The 19,500-nt window shown below is 39.6% G+C and overlaps 1 protein-coding gene across 3 annotated transcripts; it reads left to right on the top strand.

Annotated features, from left to right (window-relative positions):
- Window positions 1-42: 42 nt before the first annotated feature.
- LOC118422780 lies at window positions 43-18,015 on the top strand. 3 transcript variants are annotated; one of them, XR_004831964.1, is made up of 15 exons: window positions 43-414; window positions 2,216-4,232; window positions 4,625-4,777; window positions 5,616-5,678; window positions 6,292-6,379; window positions 7,226-7,360; window positions 7,910-8,052; window positions 8,736-8,835; window positions 9,351-9,431; window positions 10,780-10,887; window positions 11,886-11,940; window positions 12,154-12,235; window positions 14,372-14,555; window positions 15,695-15,851; window positions 17,329-18,015. XR_004831964.1 is itself a non-coding variant. In XM_035830534.1 (14 exons), the coding sequence occupies exons 2-14, from the start codon at window positions 2,230-2,232 to the stop codon at window positions 15,728-15,730; spliced, it is 3,231 nt and encodes a 1,076-aa protein (XP_035686427.1). In that variant the 5' UTR covers window positions 43-414; window positions 2,216-2,229; the 3' UTR covers window positions 15,731-18,015. The 3 variants fall into 3 exon arrangements, 2 of the variants coding, with proteins under 2 accessions (XP_035686427.1, XP_035686428.1); XM_035830534.1 differs by having other exon boundaries at window positions 15,695-18,015; XM_035830535.1 differs by lacking the exon at window positions 4,625-4,777 and having other exon boundaries at window positions 15,695-18,015.
- Window positions 18,016-19,500: the final 1,485 nt, after the last annotated feature.

The raw sequence follows: 19,500 nt of genomic DNA, 5'->3' as shown, positions 1-19,500 counted from the left end.
TTGATTCTTTAATGTTGAGTTGTTTACGAAAAGTTTTGTGGAAAGTGAAGGATGACGTCATGACAAGTTGTCCAAAAGGGCATCCCCCATTTTTAGCAACCGCCCGTCACGTCTCTGTCATGTCTTTTTGTCGCCGCAACTTTAAGCTTCAAACTCCAAGGAAACAGCCCGGATCTTCGCCTTAAGACGTAGCCGCTACCAAACCATGATTTCATCCCATAGCCAACAAAATTGCTGACTCTGGTTCGGTGTTTTTTTGAAAGTTTGGAACCGAAATATTCGGAACACACCCCTCCCTTGGTGTTGCATGTGTTGATACCATTTTTGGAAGTCTCCCACCAACCGGCGTGCCTGAAAATCTTCTTTTGCGGAATCTACGTTGTCTTCTGTCATATTTTAAGCCCATTTTTCTACGTGAGTATTATTTCTGTTCCATATTTCATTACATATTTTTTTGTATGATTAGAATTTGGTGATTGGGAAAGTTGTGAAGTTTGGGGGTTTGTGTTATATGAGTTGGGTGGGAACTAGAGATGGTATTTGAAACATGTCAGTTGAGTTGGGTCGGGGGCACCAGGAATAGAAACAGTGGCAATGATATTGGCCGGGATTTTGTTCTCTAGACAGATTAGAAAAGGCTGGGAGAAAATGGAGAAGAACATTGTTGCAAAGTTGTAACAGAATTTAATGATTTGCAAATTTTGAGTAGTTTTTGTTTTGTTTGTTGTTTTGTTTCGAGCCTCACTGAAAACAAATCTGAAGAATCATTGTCATATGATATACATACAAGATAGCACAATTTTATGTTTATTTGTAATAGTTGTTCAATCTAGCAATTTAAGATCATAGAAAAAAATTGATCAACATTTTACAATTGTGTTACTGTAGGTATTGTTTTATTACTCAAGATTGTATTATGTGTACAGTAATTAGTATGTTATTGTATCAAGTCCCAGAGAAGATCTTTCATTGTGTATATTTCAATTCTTTTGTGTGAGCATTTTACATTTGGGTCTAGGTGGGCGGGGCCGAGTGACTTTATGTATATTTACAGACAGTATTACCAGATTACAGTAACAGATTACAGTACTAGTACTAGTATTACCAGTCTTATCATTCACATTGGTATGAAGATCAGAGACAGTATCATATAGTGGTCACAAAAATTGTGCCTCAGAATCACATATTCTTCCTATTCCAGCTCCTGTTCAGTCCTATCATTTTTCCCTGGCACCAGCCTTGCAGAATTGAAATTGTTTGCCCTTATAATATTACCTCTGTTATAATCTTATCCATTTTTGTAATATGTTTTCCTCAATAGGGAAAAACATACATTTTTTTTGTTTGTGTTTCTGTATGGTACCTCACCTATAATATGGTACACAGCTGCCCAGAATTTCAATGTAGACTAGGACCAGGTAACAATTTATCATATCAAAAAGAGAATATTATTGTAGCTTGACATGACTGTTTCCCACTTATTGAGGAATTTGTCCTTATGAATCATAATCAAAACTCAATGACTGTTGCAAACTTACAAAATGTTGACCCGAAGACCTATTGAACTTTGGTCTTTGTTGTTGTACTACTGATGAAAAAAAATGGCTGCCAGAGAATTACAGCCCACTAAAGCAAGTCAATGTATTATTTTTTTCCTATCGATCATTCTATGAATGTAGGTCCCTAATAAGCTTGTTTGACTTTGAGGAGAGCCACACCTCGATCAAACAATGAAACATTATACATGTAAGAAGAAAAAGAATCCACCACACTTATTGAAATGACCAGGACGGTGACAGGACCAGATGGCTTCTGCTATGGTAGCTAGTACTAATTTAGCAGCAGACAACGTATGGCCTTCAATTACATTGTGTAGCAAGTGGCAGGACAGAGCTGGAGGGGCTGGTCACCATACTAGTACTAGTACGTGTATATAGGAAATAAAAATCTTTATTGACATAACAAATTATAAAGGTACAGTGACTTCTGCTACAGATACATGATTGTATATACATGTATTAGTGAACAAACAAGTGTATACAATGAATTGCCTACATGTATATACATGGATGTCTAATTTAATTTGAATATCTATATACTACGAATGTGTAAGAACTAACAGTAGTAGTTTGTAACTGTAAGACTAGACCATATGAAGCTTAACATTATTATGCAAATGTTACCCTTAAGTTGTTATTTTTTTTTATCATTACAGACTTCCAATTTTCGATGTCTAAGAAGATGGCTAAAGGTGAAGAAAGTCAACCCTCCTCTCAGAGGATTTCGTCAGAACCTTCAAAGCGCCCAGAAGTGCCTAAACGTCCGAAATGGCTGAGCAAGCTCAGCAAGGAACGGAAAAAACCTACTAAAGACTCGGAACCGTTGTCCTCAAGTTCTAAATCAACGGCCAATAGCATCGATACCAAAGATACATTTGTCAGTTACAATAGAATAGAGCTTGCCAAAGTGGATAAGAAACCGGGTAAATCTCGAGATAGAACCCAAAAAGGGTCAAAAGTAGGAAATCAAAGCGCCGGGAAAGACAAAAAGGCTGAACCCGGAAAGAGGGATGTTTCGTCGGGGAGAGTTCAGAGTCACAACGTACAAAAACCATGGAATAGCTCAACGAGACTTGACAAGCCAGGAAGACGACGATCGGATAGTCACACCTCTACAGACAGCTCTAGATCCGGGGACAAGAGAGTCAATAGATTCAGGTCGGATTCAGACTTCAGGTTAGAAAAGACGCCTCGGAGCCAACCCAAAAAGTCTCCCAGCAAAGAGAGCCTCACCGAGTCCAAAAAAAGTAGCAAACATAGGAGAGAAACAGACAGTCCCTCTCGAAGGGAGACTCAAAAATTTTATACGGCTAAGAAAAAAGACGATCCTTATAGCAAGGAGGAAAATAAGAACCAGGAGGTGTCCTCCAAGTCACCAAACACGTTTGATGAACAGATAGATTTTAATGAGAAGGAGAACACTCCAGATCAGCCTAGTAAGTCTTGGTATGAAGAGGAGCCCCAAGGACTGGAAGAGCTGCAGTACCCCATGGGAGATGATAGGGGGCCTCAGAAAGGAAAGGCACACCATTGGGGAGACATGCCAACAGACAAACACAAGCAGGATAACTACAGGAAACCGAGGAAGTATATTCAAGAAGACTCTGTCGAAGTACGTAAGAACATCCGCCCGGGTAGGGGCAGTCGCGGACGCGGAGGCATGGTCAGCAGCGAGAGCCAAGAGAGCATCTCTTCTCGTAGCTCGATGCACTCGCAGCGCTCGCAACGCGACCACAGGAAAGGGCACTACGACAACAGGCAGCGGGACAACCGGCAGACGTCACGACAGAGTTCTGTAGAATCGTTAGATAGATACGCCAGGGCTCCAGGCTCCAAGCCAAACTCTCGACCCCCCTCCCGACCACAGTCTCGGAATGGGCCCCCACAAGATTTCTACTACGATGACAATCATAGCTCCTGGGGTTCTCCGTCCAGGCCAATGTCACGGAACGGCCCTCTCCAACACTATAACATGGATAATAAGAAATCTCGTTATCGAGGCCCGCCCAGTCGACCAATCTCTCGCCAAGGCTCCATGGAGTCCGTAGACAGCTACTGTCAGCCATCATCTCGGCCGAACTCCCGTCCACCCTCACGAAACGGACCGCCACAGTTTTGGGAGAGCAACTGGAAGAAGGGTCCGCCGAGCCGACCGTTGTCACGACAAGGCTCTATTGAGTCTCTCGATAGCTTCGGCCCTTCATCGCGCCCGTCTTCCCGCCCAAACTCCCGCCCCCCATCCCGTCCGCCGTCGCGTAATGGCCCGCCCCTCCCCTTCGCTGCAGACCTGAACTGGCCCAGGATTAACTACGCGGAATCCGTAGGAAGCTCGTCTCGCCGCTCGTCTGAAGTAGACTCTGACGACGACTTCACCTTCCCGTCTGGCGAGTTCTGGAGCACGTTTCCTCAAAGGACAACAGCAGAGAATTGGAGCACGTGGGACACCGTCACCGACCAACTCCCCACCGACCCAAGGAACTCCAACAGTCTGCCCAAGAAGCTTTCGTCGGACCTGCAACGGGAACTGGCGCGCCAAACCGCCAAGGAACACAGGCCGAAGATTGGAAGGAGAGATTCCATCGAGTCTTGGGATGGATTCCCGCGAAGGACGTCCTTCCAGGACGACAGGATGTATCTGTCTCAGCCAGAGGACTCTGGATCCGGGTCTGCAAGGTACAATTTTATAAATTTATCTAAATCATAGCTTTCTCAGTGTACATACATCTACTGTAAGTAAATCCTTAGCTTTAGCTTTACTCTATTTCGGGGGCATTTGGTTTCTCGATTTCTGTCGCTCTTTCCTTTTCAGTAGATTTCTTTATTATTTTTGTTTATTGAAAACTTTTAAGCTCTTGAACCTAAGTCATGTATATCAGATATTTTCTTGTCTATTTCTGTTTGTTTTTTACTTTACTGCCTCTCTGCCTTTCCTTTTTGTGATGATCTTTCTGTTTCTTTTTATTGATTCTTTGGCATTCTGCTCAACTGTCCATTTTGTCTCATGATTTTTTGTATCTCTACCTTCCTGTCCCTTCCTCCTGCCTACTGTACCTGTTGTGTGTAAGTCTGTGGATGTTTAAGCGGCCTGGGTTGGTGCGGAGTCCTAGTCGTGACAGTGTCTCGTCGGTCGGATCCACCCAGTCGTCTCGTTCCTACTGCACCAATCGGCCACCTCAGTGGCACAGGACAGACAGTAACGGCAGTCTGTACGACGACAGGTCAGAGGGCAAATCAGAAGTAGATCCAAACAGATTAGAACAAGAGTCAGTTCTGATTCAACTGAGTGATTATCATGGTCTTTGTGCATGCTGTGGGGGTGTCTGTGTGGCGCAACGGCTAGAGTGTTGGAGTCAGAATCAGAAGGTCCTGAGTTCTAAACTCGCCCTGCCCCCATGACGGTGGAGTGACGCCCACCGAGCCTCACGGCTAAACTGTCTAAAGGTGCCAAAAACTGGTGCTGCCAGTGTGTTAACATCTGCACACTTGCCACTAATGATAAGACCCATGATTTTTTTTTGTGTATGTACTGTGGGCTATGATGTTGGGTACCTTTTTTCAAACTTGTAAACTGTAGGTAAGGACTGTCTTGGAGACGAAGTTGTGGCAAAGTGGATAGGTTTGCCAGGCGAGAAAAAGGGTCCGTTAGCAGACCAGTTTGGTACATGTAGTTCTTGACTCTCTGGCAGCTGTGGAATTTGCACCACACCCGCCCATGTATTCCTGCATCATATACGATATACATCAGGAGATAACAATATCTCTTCCAAAATAGCTTATATGGTTCTGACTGTTTTCAGGATTAAAATATTTTAGAAAAAGAAAAGAAAACACAACTCACAACACAACGCACTATTTTTCTGCCAAACACCATGGGGCTATGTCAATTGCATGTTAATATACTATGAGATGTACATAAATCAAAGATGAAATTACCATCATCAAATGGAATGATGGTCCTAACTAAATGAAATATCATAATTTTATTTATTGATAGAAATTGCATGTTTTGTGATACAATAACTGAGAAGTAATGAGAGTCTGTTTCTACCCAATCAGAACACACCCTGGCCCTCGCAGTCGCAGCCGCAATAGGAAAAGGAACCGACGCAACCGAAGACGGTAATCAACTTTCTTCTGCTTTCCTCCATTTGATCATGTATTGTAATTTGTATTTTCGATGATTGTGTTGGTGACTTTCCGAGATGATATACAATGTACTCAAGTAGGCCAAAGTTGATTCGATTATATATACATCCTTGCGTTCATCAATTTTCATCCATTTCAACTACAAAATTTAACCATCAGTCACCATATTGTAAATCAGGGCTCGAAATACCACCTGCATATACAGGTTAGTGCAGGTAAAACTGCAGCTGTGCAGGTATTTCTGGTGTCGATAATTTGCACCTAACCTGCACTGGTCCATGTACTGGGTTTCATACATAAGTGTCCAATGATAGGTGTATGTGGATTGTTATGAGCTGCTTTCCTTCCTAAATTCACAGTGATGCAGGTAAAATTTGTCTGGTGCATGTCTGGTAATTTTCAATGTTACCTGCACCAGTGCAGGTATGCAGAAAATAGTATTTCAAGCCCTGCATTTGCATACGGACATTACAGGCATCCCAGGCCTGGGAATCAGGACATTATCTTTTCTAAGTTCTGGAGTATGAGTAATAGTAGTCTAAGTACATGTACCACTCTAAACACCAGTTTGATTCCTGTTTTCCAGAAGTCGAAGTGGCCAACAAGGTCAGGGTCCCTTTGGACACCAGAACCCAAATGTTGGCTACTCCAGTGCCTCAGAACTGTCACAGGAGGTAAGTTACTTAGTCTATACAATGTAGTTGAGATTGCTATTCTATTGTTGACATCAATAATTAAATATTGTTCATTTCATAGTAGCAATGCTGAAGTTTGATACCTTGTGCCTCAGCACGAAATTTGTCTGAGCGCAGACTTAACTTTATCTAAACAATGCAATGTTACACTTCAAGTAATTTTGAACAGAGACGGGGGGCGACACAGGTTATCTAAGTATTTACAGCCCATTGCTGCGATCATGTGGCTCTAATGTCACATCTGAAAGTGCATTTAGTTGTAAAGGGTCCATTCTGTCAGGTAAACCCCAATCATTTTCAGTGTTGGTAAGGCCACACCAATTTAATTTGTTGCTTCTTGGATTTCCCGACCTTATTTTTTTTCGATTTGGAAAAAAAATTAGTCCCAAGAAAAATAATATAGGTTTTGCTATGATAAAAAAAAAACCATTCCAGAGGCACATACTGCTGATAAACCAATCAGAGCGCTTATTTGCAGTCACAGATCAGAACAGTGGTATAAAATCAAAGGAAGATATTCATTGGATAAATCATGCCATGAAAAGCTGAAAACTTGACTACTTACCTTGTTTTTTTGTGTTATATAAGTTCACCACAGACTTTTTGCATTTTAGAAAAAAAAATTTTCGACCGACCGCCTCAATATTTTTCTGAAAAAATTCGAGAACAAAGAAATTAAATTGGTTTGGCCTAAGATTAAGTTTAGTTGTTCTCAATTCCTGGTATGATTTCTCAAGGAGGTTTAATTTATATTTTTCTGAAGGATGATCACTAAATTCACTCTAGAGTCTAGTACTAACTCCATGTCTCTTCATCTATTTCTAGGGTGATTTTAAGCTGAATGGCCCTCCCAGTGACACAGAAATCCAGCTCAGGAACCGTCTGGACGATGTGCTGGACGGTAGCCTCTCATCTGGCTCCATGAGCCCTATCCCAGAGTCAGACGTCGCAGAATTCCCGGTAAGGCATAGGAAAAGAAATGATGTAATATTCCAATCACCCGACCATCCCTTGCAAATATCTGCTGACCCTAGCCTTTTTGGGGGGGTCAAACCTCTAGCGTTGGCAAGGGACGCCAGATTTTGCTCTGACAAACATCTGATTGATGAAATTGTAATGATTTCCAATATGTTCTTCTCATTTCTATTGTACATCATTGGTAGTCATAATTTGATTACTTTGTAACAAAACCCTCAAGTCTGAAGAATGATATTTTGATGGGTCGCAATTTCCAATAAGAGCAGAAGGGTGTACATTTGGTGCAAATGGGTATTACGTGTACATGTCATGTTAAAAATTGAATAATACTATAATCATGGATCGTTGTAGAAATTGTACATGTAAAAAAAAAGTGCTGTGTGTACTTTTGTTTACATGTAGTATCGTTATTAAGCTTTCTCACTCTATGACATATAACGTTACTTTCCATTTTTTTGCAATCACTGAAATTTCATGTAAAATTGTAATGTTATATTTCACATTCAAGCATCCAACTTTGAATATTTTCAGTCTCCTGAACCAACAACAACCAAACAGAAGCAAGGGGAAAAAGTGAAAGAAAAAAAGAGAGATTCTATAGTCAACTCCAGCAACACTGAACACAAGACCACCAGTGTGTCTACATCAGTACACCATCCTCTACAGCACACATGGTGAACATTGCCACTTTTTCAATTATCATATTTTCTTTTTTAAGTATCTGATTGATACCGTAAGTTTTGTCCTAAGGCCACACCAATTTTATTTGTTGTTTCTCGGATTTTTTCAGAAAAAATTGGGTCGGTCAGTCGGTCAAAAAAAATGTTTAAAAACTTTTGCAAAAATTCGGGAGAAGGAGAAAACGAGGGGCATACTCAAGTTGCACAACATAAATAACAACATCTCAACATTTAGGGGGTCCCTGGTAGCAAAGTTCAAAGTTTGAAGAAAAATGATAAATGTACCGTCCAGGTAAGTACAGCTACTGGAATTTGAGGTCCATATATAGTTAGTTTGAGAAAGGAGAGGCAGTGAAAGTTTGTCAACACGAGGTGTGGCCATCAATTTGAATTTTTTTTTTTTTTCAAATCGGAAAAAATAGAGTAGGGAAATCTGAGAAACAACAAATAAGATAGGTGTAGCCTAAAGGTATTAAACTGTAAATACTGTAAAATCAGGAATGTTCATAGCTAATGTGCGTGGTTTACACAAACTCAAAACCTCCGTGAAATTTTTTGTTCCGACTTCTTCCCGTCTCCCCCCATTTTCTCCCTAGTACCATGAAATTAAATGCCCTCAAACTTAAATGCATTTACAGTATGTTAGACATTTGTTTTGTTGTGACATTTCCTTGTAGGAGGTTCTGGTATGACAGGAGGGAAAACAAATCCATGAGGATGAAGTCAGATTTCACCAACTACAACGAAAACCTGCTGGAAATCTCTGCTGTAGAAACAGTGAGTTATCAGTTTTGCACATTCTATCATATACGTTTAATCAAACACATTTTTGATATCTAAAAGGGCCTTATGATTGGTTGATGTTGCCTAGCTATATGATAAATACTTACTATTGTTGAATGTAATGAAGAACTTTATTGTATCTTGATCTGTGATGTCACCCCATGATCAGTCAGTCAGACGAGGACATCGTCAGATGCCAACACGGGAAGCATGCTGGACCCTCCTTCTCCACTCCTCCCTATCCTTCATCAGTGAACTTAGTTCAGCTGTGCTGCTCAGTTTGTCGAGCCCGGAATCTCGCTTGAGTGTGTCTATAAAGGTGGTTTTCTGCCTGCCAGGTTTTCTTTTACCCTGGACCGGTTCCCATAAGATCAGCTCATTTGCCACTAGTTCTGGGTGTCGCACATAGTGGCCAGAGAGCTGCATGCGCCTTTGCCTGATCTTATCACTTAGTCTAGGCAGGTTACCATATAGTGCTGTGTTAACCACACCTATTGTTCACCAAATAGATTGAAGGCTTCTGGCAGGTGTACAACCACCTGGCACCTGCACATCACCTGGACAACAATGCAAACTACCACTTCTTCAGGGTAAGCAACTTTTGAAAACCTGAAATTAGATTTTTTTTCTTCAGTCAGACTGTGTAGCCAATGTTATTTGTCTATGAATTTAAAACTTAAAATTTTGTACTTGGAATAAGTCGTGTTAAGTTTTTTCAACAATGTGTTTAGATACGCTAAGTCTTCCGGTATGGTTGAAAAATGCACATGACTACAAATTTTCTGTAAATACATATTATTTTATTAGGTAGCCATTACAGCCTAGCCCAGAGGTTTATGGAGCCCAGCGTTTTCCATAAACCCCTGTCAAACCCTGCAAAATCTCTTAAACTCTTTTTCTGTAAAATGTTTTCCATTGAAGCAATATATCAATGGCATATAATAATTGCATCTTTCAGTCTGGTGAAACTTGATTAGAAAATACTGGTCGATAAGGCGTCAGAAGGATGACGGCTGAGACACAACGGTTTACCGGTTTCGACCTTTTATTCAAAAGTCTTCATCAGAAAATTGATTAGAAAATACTGTGCAACTGATCAATACCCAATTGGTTTGACAACATTGCTGTGAGTTCAACAAAATTTCCACTGTTGCATCAGCCATACTTATGCTCCTCAATCATGCACTGTTTGGCCAGAGAAAGTTATATTTAACCTACAAAACAGCTGAGGTGAAGGCCTTCGGCATGACTCATACCATACTTGTCAGGCAGACAGACTGGGGGCGTTCATATTGGCTGTCTGCCTGATGAACTCTTGTGATCCCTGTAGTCTATCTGTTAGATAAATATCAACAGTTACTCAGTGGTGTCTGGAGCATCCATCACTAAGAAACACAAATTTTCTAGAATTCAGAAATGTTTTAAGATTATTAAAATTTATTTTTATTATTCACAAAGGTTTTATAGAATTCATAATTATACAAAATTGTAATATTATCATATTATCAACTACGTTGTAGCGTAGGATGCCTACTATGTAACAGTTACTACTAAGAAACAGACATTGAATAATTTACTGAGTATACTGACAGTAGCAACAATGAATTCAAAGAAACATACAAGTTTCACGGAAATTTTGCTGAAGTGATGCAGAACTGATACGACCCCCTACTAAGAAACATCAATTTTATAGAATTTATTCGAGGTAAGGAAGGTACATGACTTGTATGTATTCCATCAAACTTGCAAAAATCTGAGAAGTAGGGAAATTTGATGCGACCTCAAGTACAATGTCTTCATTAACTAGTCTAAGAGATTCTTGTATCACCATGCAGAGCATGATGTTTTGAATTTCAAGGTACTTTTAAATTTTCAGCACCAGGTTTGCACAGCTCTGGATTCCTACACTGACACAGCTATTCTGCCCCCCTCCCACAGGTTGGGATCATGCCGATGTGGGAGGATGACGCTAACAAACAGGGAGGCAAGTGGGTCATCACTATCAGGAACGACATGGACTTTGTAGCCAGTCTGTGGTTGGAAATGGTATGCCAGTAGTCTGTACATTCTCCAATCATATATTTACAGTTAGGCCACAGCAAGTAAATTTTATGGATGACATCAGCGAGCGCATTAATTTTTGCCTGATTTCAGAAAAAAAACAAGAATTTTTTTCTTCTGCAGGGATGGTCAACATGACGATTAAGTACCAAAATGAGCAAATATATTGAGTTGCAGCCTAATAATTGTACTTGTTGAAGTGACGCTTGTGAGATACCAAGGACTGTAGTAACTGTTGTAGAAATGAAACTTATTGGATAGTTGTAAAAGTGACACCAATATGGAAGCTATGAGTGTGGTTACCAACTTTGTTGGTCTACACTAGTGTCACTTTTACCACACCAGTACATGTCTTAAATACAGTAATGAATGCATTGTTGGCTCTGATATGATTTAATTCTTTTTACAACAGTCATCACAACTTTATGGTGCCTATTTTTGAAAATGTTGCCATCTTGTTTTTTTTTCACCCATCTTGTTTTTTTCCCTATCGCACTATTTTGGTAGTCTGTAGAGGATGTCATCCATAAAATTTACTTGCTGTGGCCTTAGTATTACTAGATAAATGTAGAAAGGTATATGGGGCCTGAAGGCTACCATATTCCTAATTCTTTACATTTTTATGACAGTGTGCTTTTTTAAACTTAAAATGATATGTATATTAAGCGCATTTCTACTTTGAATTCATTATTTTTTCCCAACCAATATGCTACAATGTAGTTTACCTCCTTGCCCTAACATTTGGCCTAATACATGCATTATTAGTACTTCATCAGAATCTACTTTTTACATGTAACGTCACTTGGTAACTGTGAGCACTTGTTTGGAGTAAACAGACTGACAACAGAGAATGCTTAATGCTTGTTCTCACTTCAACTCAAAGAACGTGAAGTATATTTTGAGGCATGTCAGTGTGATTTTGATGTAAATGAAGGGGGTGAAGTGTGCCATCTCAGATTGCCTGTTTTTTCTGTCTTGTCTAGCTTCTTGCCTTGATAGGAGATGAAATGGCTTTCTCTGATGAAATCTGTGGTGCAGGTTAGTATGCAAATATTTTTTAATGATTTTACAATAAAAATTTTACCCAACAGTAAGTTCACTGGTATGACTCAAGTCATTTTTGCTTTGTTTTGAAACAATGCCTGCTAGAAAAAAAAGTTTTCAAGTTTTCTGTAGAAAAAATCTGTTTTGTTTTAACCATGCGTTATGGGTGCAGCCATGTTGACTTTTTTGTTGTTATTTTCTGCCCAGTTGTGTCTAAGAGGAAAAGAGGAGACAGAGTCGCCATCTGGACACGTGATAAAGAAAATGTCCTGGCAAACTACGCAATCTGGTGAGTCATGCTTCAAATCAAAGTTTCTTCTATCAAAAACTTATGCTTTATGAAGAGAACATCATCATTGTTCATTTTGATATAGCCAAAGGCCCTGGTGTTTTAGTGATACTGTAAAGGTGTTTAAATTGGCTGCTCCAAACTTTTGCTTCAAATCGAGAGTATCGTATTAATTTTTATTTATTTATCTGTTCAGCTGTTTGCAAACAGTCAGGGCTGCCCAACTAGCCATTTTATGCTATTGCCAAGGGCTAACCTGAGAGAGAAGAATACATGACTTGTTACATAATTATAAAACCACTAACATTAGGCTTAAAGGACAGCATCAGAAAATTTTCAATTCTTTATTTTCCAGTAGTTTACTCATTAAAAAGTTAATGTACGTCAATTTTTTACATTGTTCCGCCTAATATGACCCTGTAGACACGTTTGAACTTCGCGCTCTCCTCCTCTCCCCGCCGCGCTGGCCGATGACGTAATGGCCTCGTTCTGATCGTCTGAGATTGTATGACGTCACGGATCAGAAACTTCTGGCCAGCCATTTTGCTCGGTGAAGCTCGGTCCTCTCAGCGGTATTAAAATAATCACCCCGCCATTCTGGAGTTCAGTTTGTTGTTGTTGAAAATTACTTTCGTGGACCTGTAAGTCGCATTGTGAGCTGTCTACGAAGCCATAGTCCCCGGGAGGCTGAACATGATAAGCTTGTCTGCGAGTAAACCGCGCGGCGACGGGACGAAATCAAAACAATGGTTTTGGGGGAGGTTCACGCACCGTGCCATTCTGGACTATTACAAGAGCGAGTTCGGGTCAGTTCTTACCTTCTCCTTTCCGGACAGCACAGCGATAATTACACGTAAGCTTCCACGAATTTTGGTTGAATTCACAATTGTCCAACTGGCAGGGACATTGAAAAAAAACGTTTTTCCTCTGACAACATACCCTTGATCGCTAACATATCGAACGATCCCCCTTCCGCGCCAAAACATACATACAGCATTGTTGTTTTTACATACAACACAGGCCGGCATTGTGAACTGCGCGAAGTGTCGGCTTCGTTTCAGAGTCCGTGATTTGTTTTGAATGGTTACCCCCAGCAATCTCCACCAAAGCTACTAGTACATGATTGAAAAACCGACCAGTCCAGATAATTTACCCGAGAAACAGAAAATAAAGTGAGAGGCGAGGCGTAATTCGCACGACCTGTACAAGTTGCGGTGCTATCTGTTTCGGCGCGAAAAGGGGGTCGTTCGATATGTAGCGATCAAGGGTATGTTGTCAGAGGGAAAACGTTTTTTTTTTAATGTCCCTGCCAGTTGGACAACTGTGAATTCAACCAAAATTCGTGGAAGCTTACGTGTAATTATCGCTGTGCTGTCCGGAAAGGAGAAGGTAAGAACTGACCCGAACACGCTCTTGTAATAGTCCAGAATGGCACGGTGCGTGAACCTCCCCCAAAACCATTGTTTTGATTTCGTCCCGTCGCCGCGCGGTTTACTCGCAGACAAGCTTATCATGTTCAGCCTCCCGGGGACTATGGCTTCGTAGACAGCTCACAATGCGACTTACAGGTCCACGAAAGTAATTTTCAACAACAACAAACTGAACTCCAGAATGGCGGGGTGATTATTTTAATACCGCAGAGAGGACCGAGCTTCACCAAGCAAAATGGCTGGCCAGAAGTTTCTGATCCGTGACGTCATACAATCTCAGACGATCAGAACGAGGCCATTACGTCATCGGCCAGCGCGGCGGGGAGAGGAGGAGAGCGCGAAGTTCAAACGTGTCTACAGGGTCATATTAGGCGGATGAATGTAAAAATTGACGTACATCAACTTTTTAATGAGTAAACTACTGGAAAATAAAGAATTGAAAATTTTCTGATGCTGTCCTTTAAAAAAACAATTAATAATGGTTGCAAATTTACATCATATTCATATATAAAGTTTGTAGTTTAAATTGTCCTAATATCAGCAACACTATGGAGCTAAGAAATCAATCATCTTTCACATTTACATATGATCATTGACATTATGCTTAGATGATGTTGACTACCGGTATGTTTTTTTCTGGTTCGTTTGTGAGATTGTGGCGATGTTCTCTAATCAAATTTTGCCCTATCATGTCTTACCCACGCAGCAAGAATATCCTGCTGGTGATAGCGTATGCCAGGGGCGTGACCTCGGAGAAACTCCTGCCGTTCTTTGAGACGTTTGCGCAAAAGGAGAAGTCTTCCATCGAGTACTTACACCACCAGGACTCGCTCCGTACGGGGCAGTCCTACACAACTGCAGCACACCTCACAGCACATGCTGTACTCAAGGTACGCTTTTCACTAGCTTAGTGCTGCTAAAAGTTGTTTTTATGTCATACCTGGGCGGTGATGCATTGTAACGTACGATATGGGTCATAAGAGTTTTTCTTTTACCAAGTTGTTTTTCTCACCAATGCTGACATTTCGATGTCTGACAGGCATTAAAATATCAGCAGGTGAGAAAACTGCTCTTATGATTTACGAACCTAATGAAATTATTTTCGGTACGATACAGGTGTTGCGGACCGGGTGATAATTTTTCGTATCAGGCAGGCTTCTTAGTTGTATCACACAGTATTCCATCGATTAAAAAGAATGCACTCCACTGCAAGCAAACAGAGTTTTCTTCTTCGAATTTTTCTTTAATGAATGTTCTTAAAGAATGAAATTGTTGCCACACCTGGTTGGAACAATTTGTCAAATCTAGTAATATCCTTTTTCTGAGTAGTTTGGCAACAAAATCAGTGTTGTCCGACCTGGGTATGACATAACTAAAATACAACACAGCGTATTCCATGTCATCCGCGGGTCGGGCTGGTACCTTGGATGAAACAGAATACACCATAATGATTATGTATTCTATATTTAGCAACATTAGGAGTGGAGCTGATAATATCTTGGCATGAAAGTTCATCAGTGTCAGCAAATAATGTTGGGGATGAAGACAAAACTTTACGTGACTTAAACACTCATCGAAATCGGTACATTCGAGCTAACTGTGCGACTTTGAACGGAGACGGGTGGTGACACAGTTTATCTGGCACTTGTTTCCATGTGGTTCTTAAGTTACATCCCAGAAGTAGCAATATTTGCAGCTGGTCTAATGAATGTTAGTGACAGAGGTAAAGTTTAAAGTTTAGTCCTCATTCATCATCAACCCCCAAATAACCCTGGCAGCGTGTGTGTGTGTGTGTGGGGGGGGGGGGGGGGGGGGGGGGGAGGGGGTTGAGGGGCGCCTGGCACGGAAGCACATACTGTATAATTGTCACCAAATTTGAGATGTGCACCCTATTTCTGAGTGAGGCCCAGAGCTCGCGGGTAAACCTGGTCTGGGTAGGTCTAATAGTGACTTATGGTTCCTTTGAAGTGTGTGGACATTTAGTTTTTAAATTTGATAGTAACTGGTGTGTCACATGCCTTGTGTACAGGACATTGTCCGAGACCTCAAGGATGATAACAACTGAGACACGACATACAACAGCCTGCAAGTCTGGTTGCTGTCACATGTACCCAGTCACGAATATGCAAATAAATGTAGGATAAATTTGCACCTAGAATCATGTCAAAATCTGATATTGACATATGGTGAGTATATATTATAGTTATATAGAATGTTAGAATATGAAATATGGTTGCATTTGTTTGGTCACCATGGTGCAAATGAGTATGGACCTTACTCTTTTGAATATTCGTGACTGGACAAATTACAAACCACAGTCTGGTAAATTTTTACTCACTTATGCTACACCACAGTGCCTTCAGTTTCTTAATACAATTGATGTATTGATAGTTAGCTACTATACAAAAATTTGTTTTGTCGGCCCGGGTATATAGCCTTGTCCCACAATATTCACCAAGTAATCAGAATCTATGCAAGGAGGTTAAAAAAAGAACTTCCTTAATTGATCTATGTGTAAGACCTGAATCTCTGACCTGAACTCTCATCGATGTTGTTTAACATCAAACGGGTCAAAAGACAAGTGCCTACAAACTTTTCTAGAAAATAATCAATGAAATCCATGACAATGTATGAACCTGTATTTTTGTCTGAACATGAAATTTGTGGATATCATCTCACCATTTGTCTCATTCTTTGTGCCGTAGCTAGTATATAATTTCATAGAATATCATGATTGTGAAAATTTTGATTTTGTTACCTTAAACTTTAAGTGAACTGTCATCAAACCAAGTAGATAGATGTGGTAATTTTTTCCAAGAAAAAATATTTAACACACTTTTAGTCACAGAATTTAGGTAAGTTTATTTTGGTGCTACTGTAATACAAATGTAGTTCAAAATAGCACAATTTTGATGAACTGTAATACAAATGTAGTTCAAAATACTTACAGTTACACTTCAATGATAAATGACATACTTTTAAACGATTATTGCAAAATGCATTTTTAGCAATTTTATGACATGTATAACAATGCAATGACTGGTCAGTGTTTAGAAGCTATATGGTTTTGGATTCAGTCTTCTCTTTTTCATACATTTGTAGTAGGCAAAAATAGAAAAAGGAAAAAAAAACTTCTGTCAACTGTTGTTTATCTTGTACATATTAAATTGATAACTTAGTATTAAGCAATAACTACAAATAGTTTTGTGCCTTTAAGATTTGTAATTATGATATTAGATTTGTGAATTCTAATGAATGTTGCAGACCCTTTAATAAGGGCTTTTATACAGAGTTTTTGTGCAACTTTTTATGATAAGAAAATGTACTTTTAAGTTATTAAATTAATGGTAATTTGTAGTGTCCAACATTTTCTAGACTTTTCTCCTGTAAGCATTATTGTTTTCTACACTTTGTTGTAAAACATAGAACTTTCTTCAGGTTGTCCCAATCTAGGGCAAATATTGCTTCATAGGTGTATCTCACTTGAATGATGTAAAGCATTATATACAATTGTGTATTTCTTTGTTTTGGTTGAAAATTTACTGAAATTTGAGTATTATGTAATAGCTGAACAGTGTTCAAATAGGAACTTTGACTGTAGGAAACTTACTTTCCAAGCAGAAGTTAGGCTCCGTTTAACCGGTTGGTTTTGACTTTTTTTAGGTGTTTTTGACGGGGTTTTAGAAAGCCGGAAGAAAACACCAAAATGTCCAAAACCATTGGAAGCCTCATCTCTGCTTGGAGCAAAGTATAGGGACTAGGGATATTAGGTAGGATTGCCATAGATTGCCCATACAATAAGATGTAATATGTTCTTTTTATTACTAAACCATCTTTAATGTTAGACGTCTTTTAGTTCACAAGGTTTTTCCATTGTTTGGTTTATTATGAATAAGCTTAATGCCTCTACTCTATGACGTGGTATTTCTTAATAATTATGTGGTTATTTCTTTAAAATGTAGTTTTACATTAGATTCTTTAATATACTTTGTCACAAAAGTAATAAATGTAGATTTTTGTTTACTTAACAATAATTGCTATTGTTGTGTACATTATTCGTGATAATGCTAAATACTTTGTGTACACATCGAAATTTCTCTCATTATTGCTATGTTTATAAGAAATGTACATTTTGGCAAAGCCATATCTAAAATATGTAAATTTTATACACAATGTGAATAGTGAAATGTTAAGTTAAAAGTAGGCCTTGTGGAAGATTGTGCATAACTTAACTAATCTGTGCAATGTTTGGGGCAAGCAATGTGTGAATTGTTTAGATGAATAAGAAATTATTGGGTGAAATTTAACATGCAGGACACATTGAATTTTGAAATACACTTAGTAACTGAATGTGTCTACCTGTATGATTGTGTATATGTGTATGATTATAAGAGGCTATAGATACCCGTGTGTGAAAGGACGTGCAAACAATGTATGTCAAACGTGGTGGAAGACGAAACACATTTTATGTCAAACTGCTCTTGCTATAATCACAAAAGAAAATAGTTGTTTAAAGAGGCCATCAAATTCCACCCAGACTTCCTCACATTCACAGACAAAAAGAAAACAGTTCTCCTTCTAACATCGCAAAACCCACACATAAATAGAAAAGGTGGGACGAAAGGTCTTCCACAGTGTTTTCGAAAAAGGAGTCAAACCCAGTAACCCAAGATCTAGAGTTAGCTTTTACTACATGTAGCTTTAGACGAGAGTAGACACTTGTGATATTGTTTTAACACTGTTTGAATCTTTTATGTTACCTGCAATTAGCCCAAGGGCAAGAATTTGCAATAAACTTAACACTATAAAACGTCCAATAATCCCTGGCCTGGAAGACAGGGAACAACAGACGCTAAACCGGATAGTGAGTGAGTGTGAGATATGCAGTTGCATGTTGGTATTTTAACTTTTAAGTAAAAGTAAAATTTAATGTATTACTTCTTGAGTGGTCAGTGTTAAAGAACTCAAAACTGACGTGTAATTTTACACGGCTGTTCTGTCCAAGTTATATCTTTTAGAGTTTTCGACTATCTTTCGACAATCAAAGTGAAAGAATTCTGAATGTTAAACTAATTTCCAGGATATGAAATTGGACTTACCCAAATTTTAGACTGGTCGACTCCAGTCTTTGTCAATGAATGGACAACCCACTGCTTCTCTGATGCCATGCTGTTCCTTGACAAAGACTTTGGGTAAGTCCCATTTCTTTTGTTGGTAAATACACGTCAAGCTTTATTCTCTTCGCCAAGAAGAGTATGTTTTGTTGACTTGGGTCTACAATGTTTATGTAGGTCAACAGCATATAACTCGAGAAATTGTGGATGGAACTAATGTGATTTTTCGTAGGTGTGTAACGGTCGTCGAAAGGAATGCCAAGTTCGAAAACGGTTTACCTGGCATTTTCCTACGGTACTGCAGCGAGCTTGGTATGTTTTTTTTGTGGTTTGTTCCAGGCAGCATAAGTCAAAATGCAGCTGGGCGATTTTCAAGATACTTGGTAGGTGTGTAGCGGTTTTGGAGAGGAAGGTCAAGTGCGAAATGGTTTACCTGGCTCTTACCTACGGTGCTGTAGCGAGAATTGTATGTAAGTGTGCTTGTCTGTATGCAAGATAACTCGAGAACCCTTGAATGGATTCTGATGATATTTGGTAGGTGGGTGGGGGTCAGGAAAACAAAGGTCAAGTTCGATAATGGGCCCCCTAGTGACTGCCTAAGGTACTGCAGCATAACTTTAATTTTGACACTTCATGTTCTGGACATGCTGTGGTCATGATTTTTGAGTGGTAGATAGCCCTTAGGGCAGAGAGTAAGTGCTGTGAGTTTGGACCTCCTAGC

Source organism: Branchiostoma floridae, chromosome 9, assembly GCF_000003815.2.
Source record: "Branchiostoma floridae strain S238N-H82 chromosome 9, Bfl_VNyyK, whole genome shotgun sequence".
Classification (NCBI taxonomy): Eukaryota; Metazoa; Chordata; class Leptocardii; order Amphioxiformes; family Branchiostomatidae; genus Branchiostoma; species Branchiostoma floridae.
Note: the sequence above shows the minus strand (reverse complement) of the source record. Positions and strands in the feature narration are given on the sequence as shown.

Coding starts and splice junctions, on each gene's coding strand:
- LOC118422780 (XM_035830534.1), top strand. CDS start 2,230: ATGTCTAAGAAGATGGCTAAAGGTGAAGAAAGTCAACCCTCCTCTCAG. Junction 5,679..6,291: donor AACCGACGCAACCGAAGACG/GTAATCAACTTT, acceptor CCTGTTTTCCAG/AAGTCGAAGTGGCCAACAAG. Junction 11,941..12,153: donor TGATGAAATCTGTGGTGCAG/GTTAGTATGCAA, acceptor TTTTCTGCCCAG/TTGTGTCTAAGAGGAAAAGA.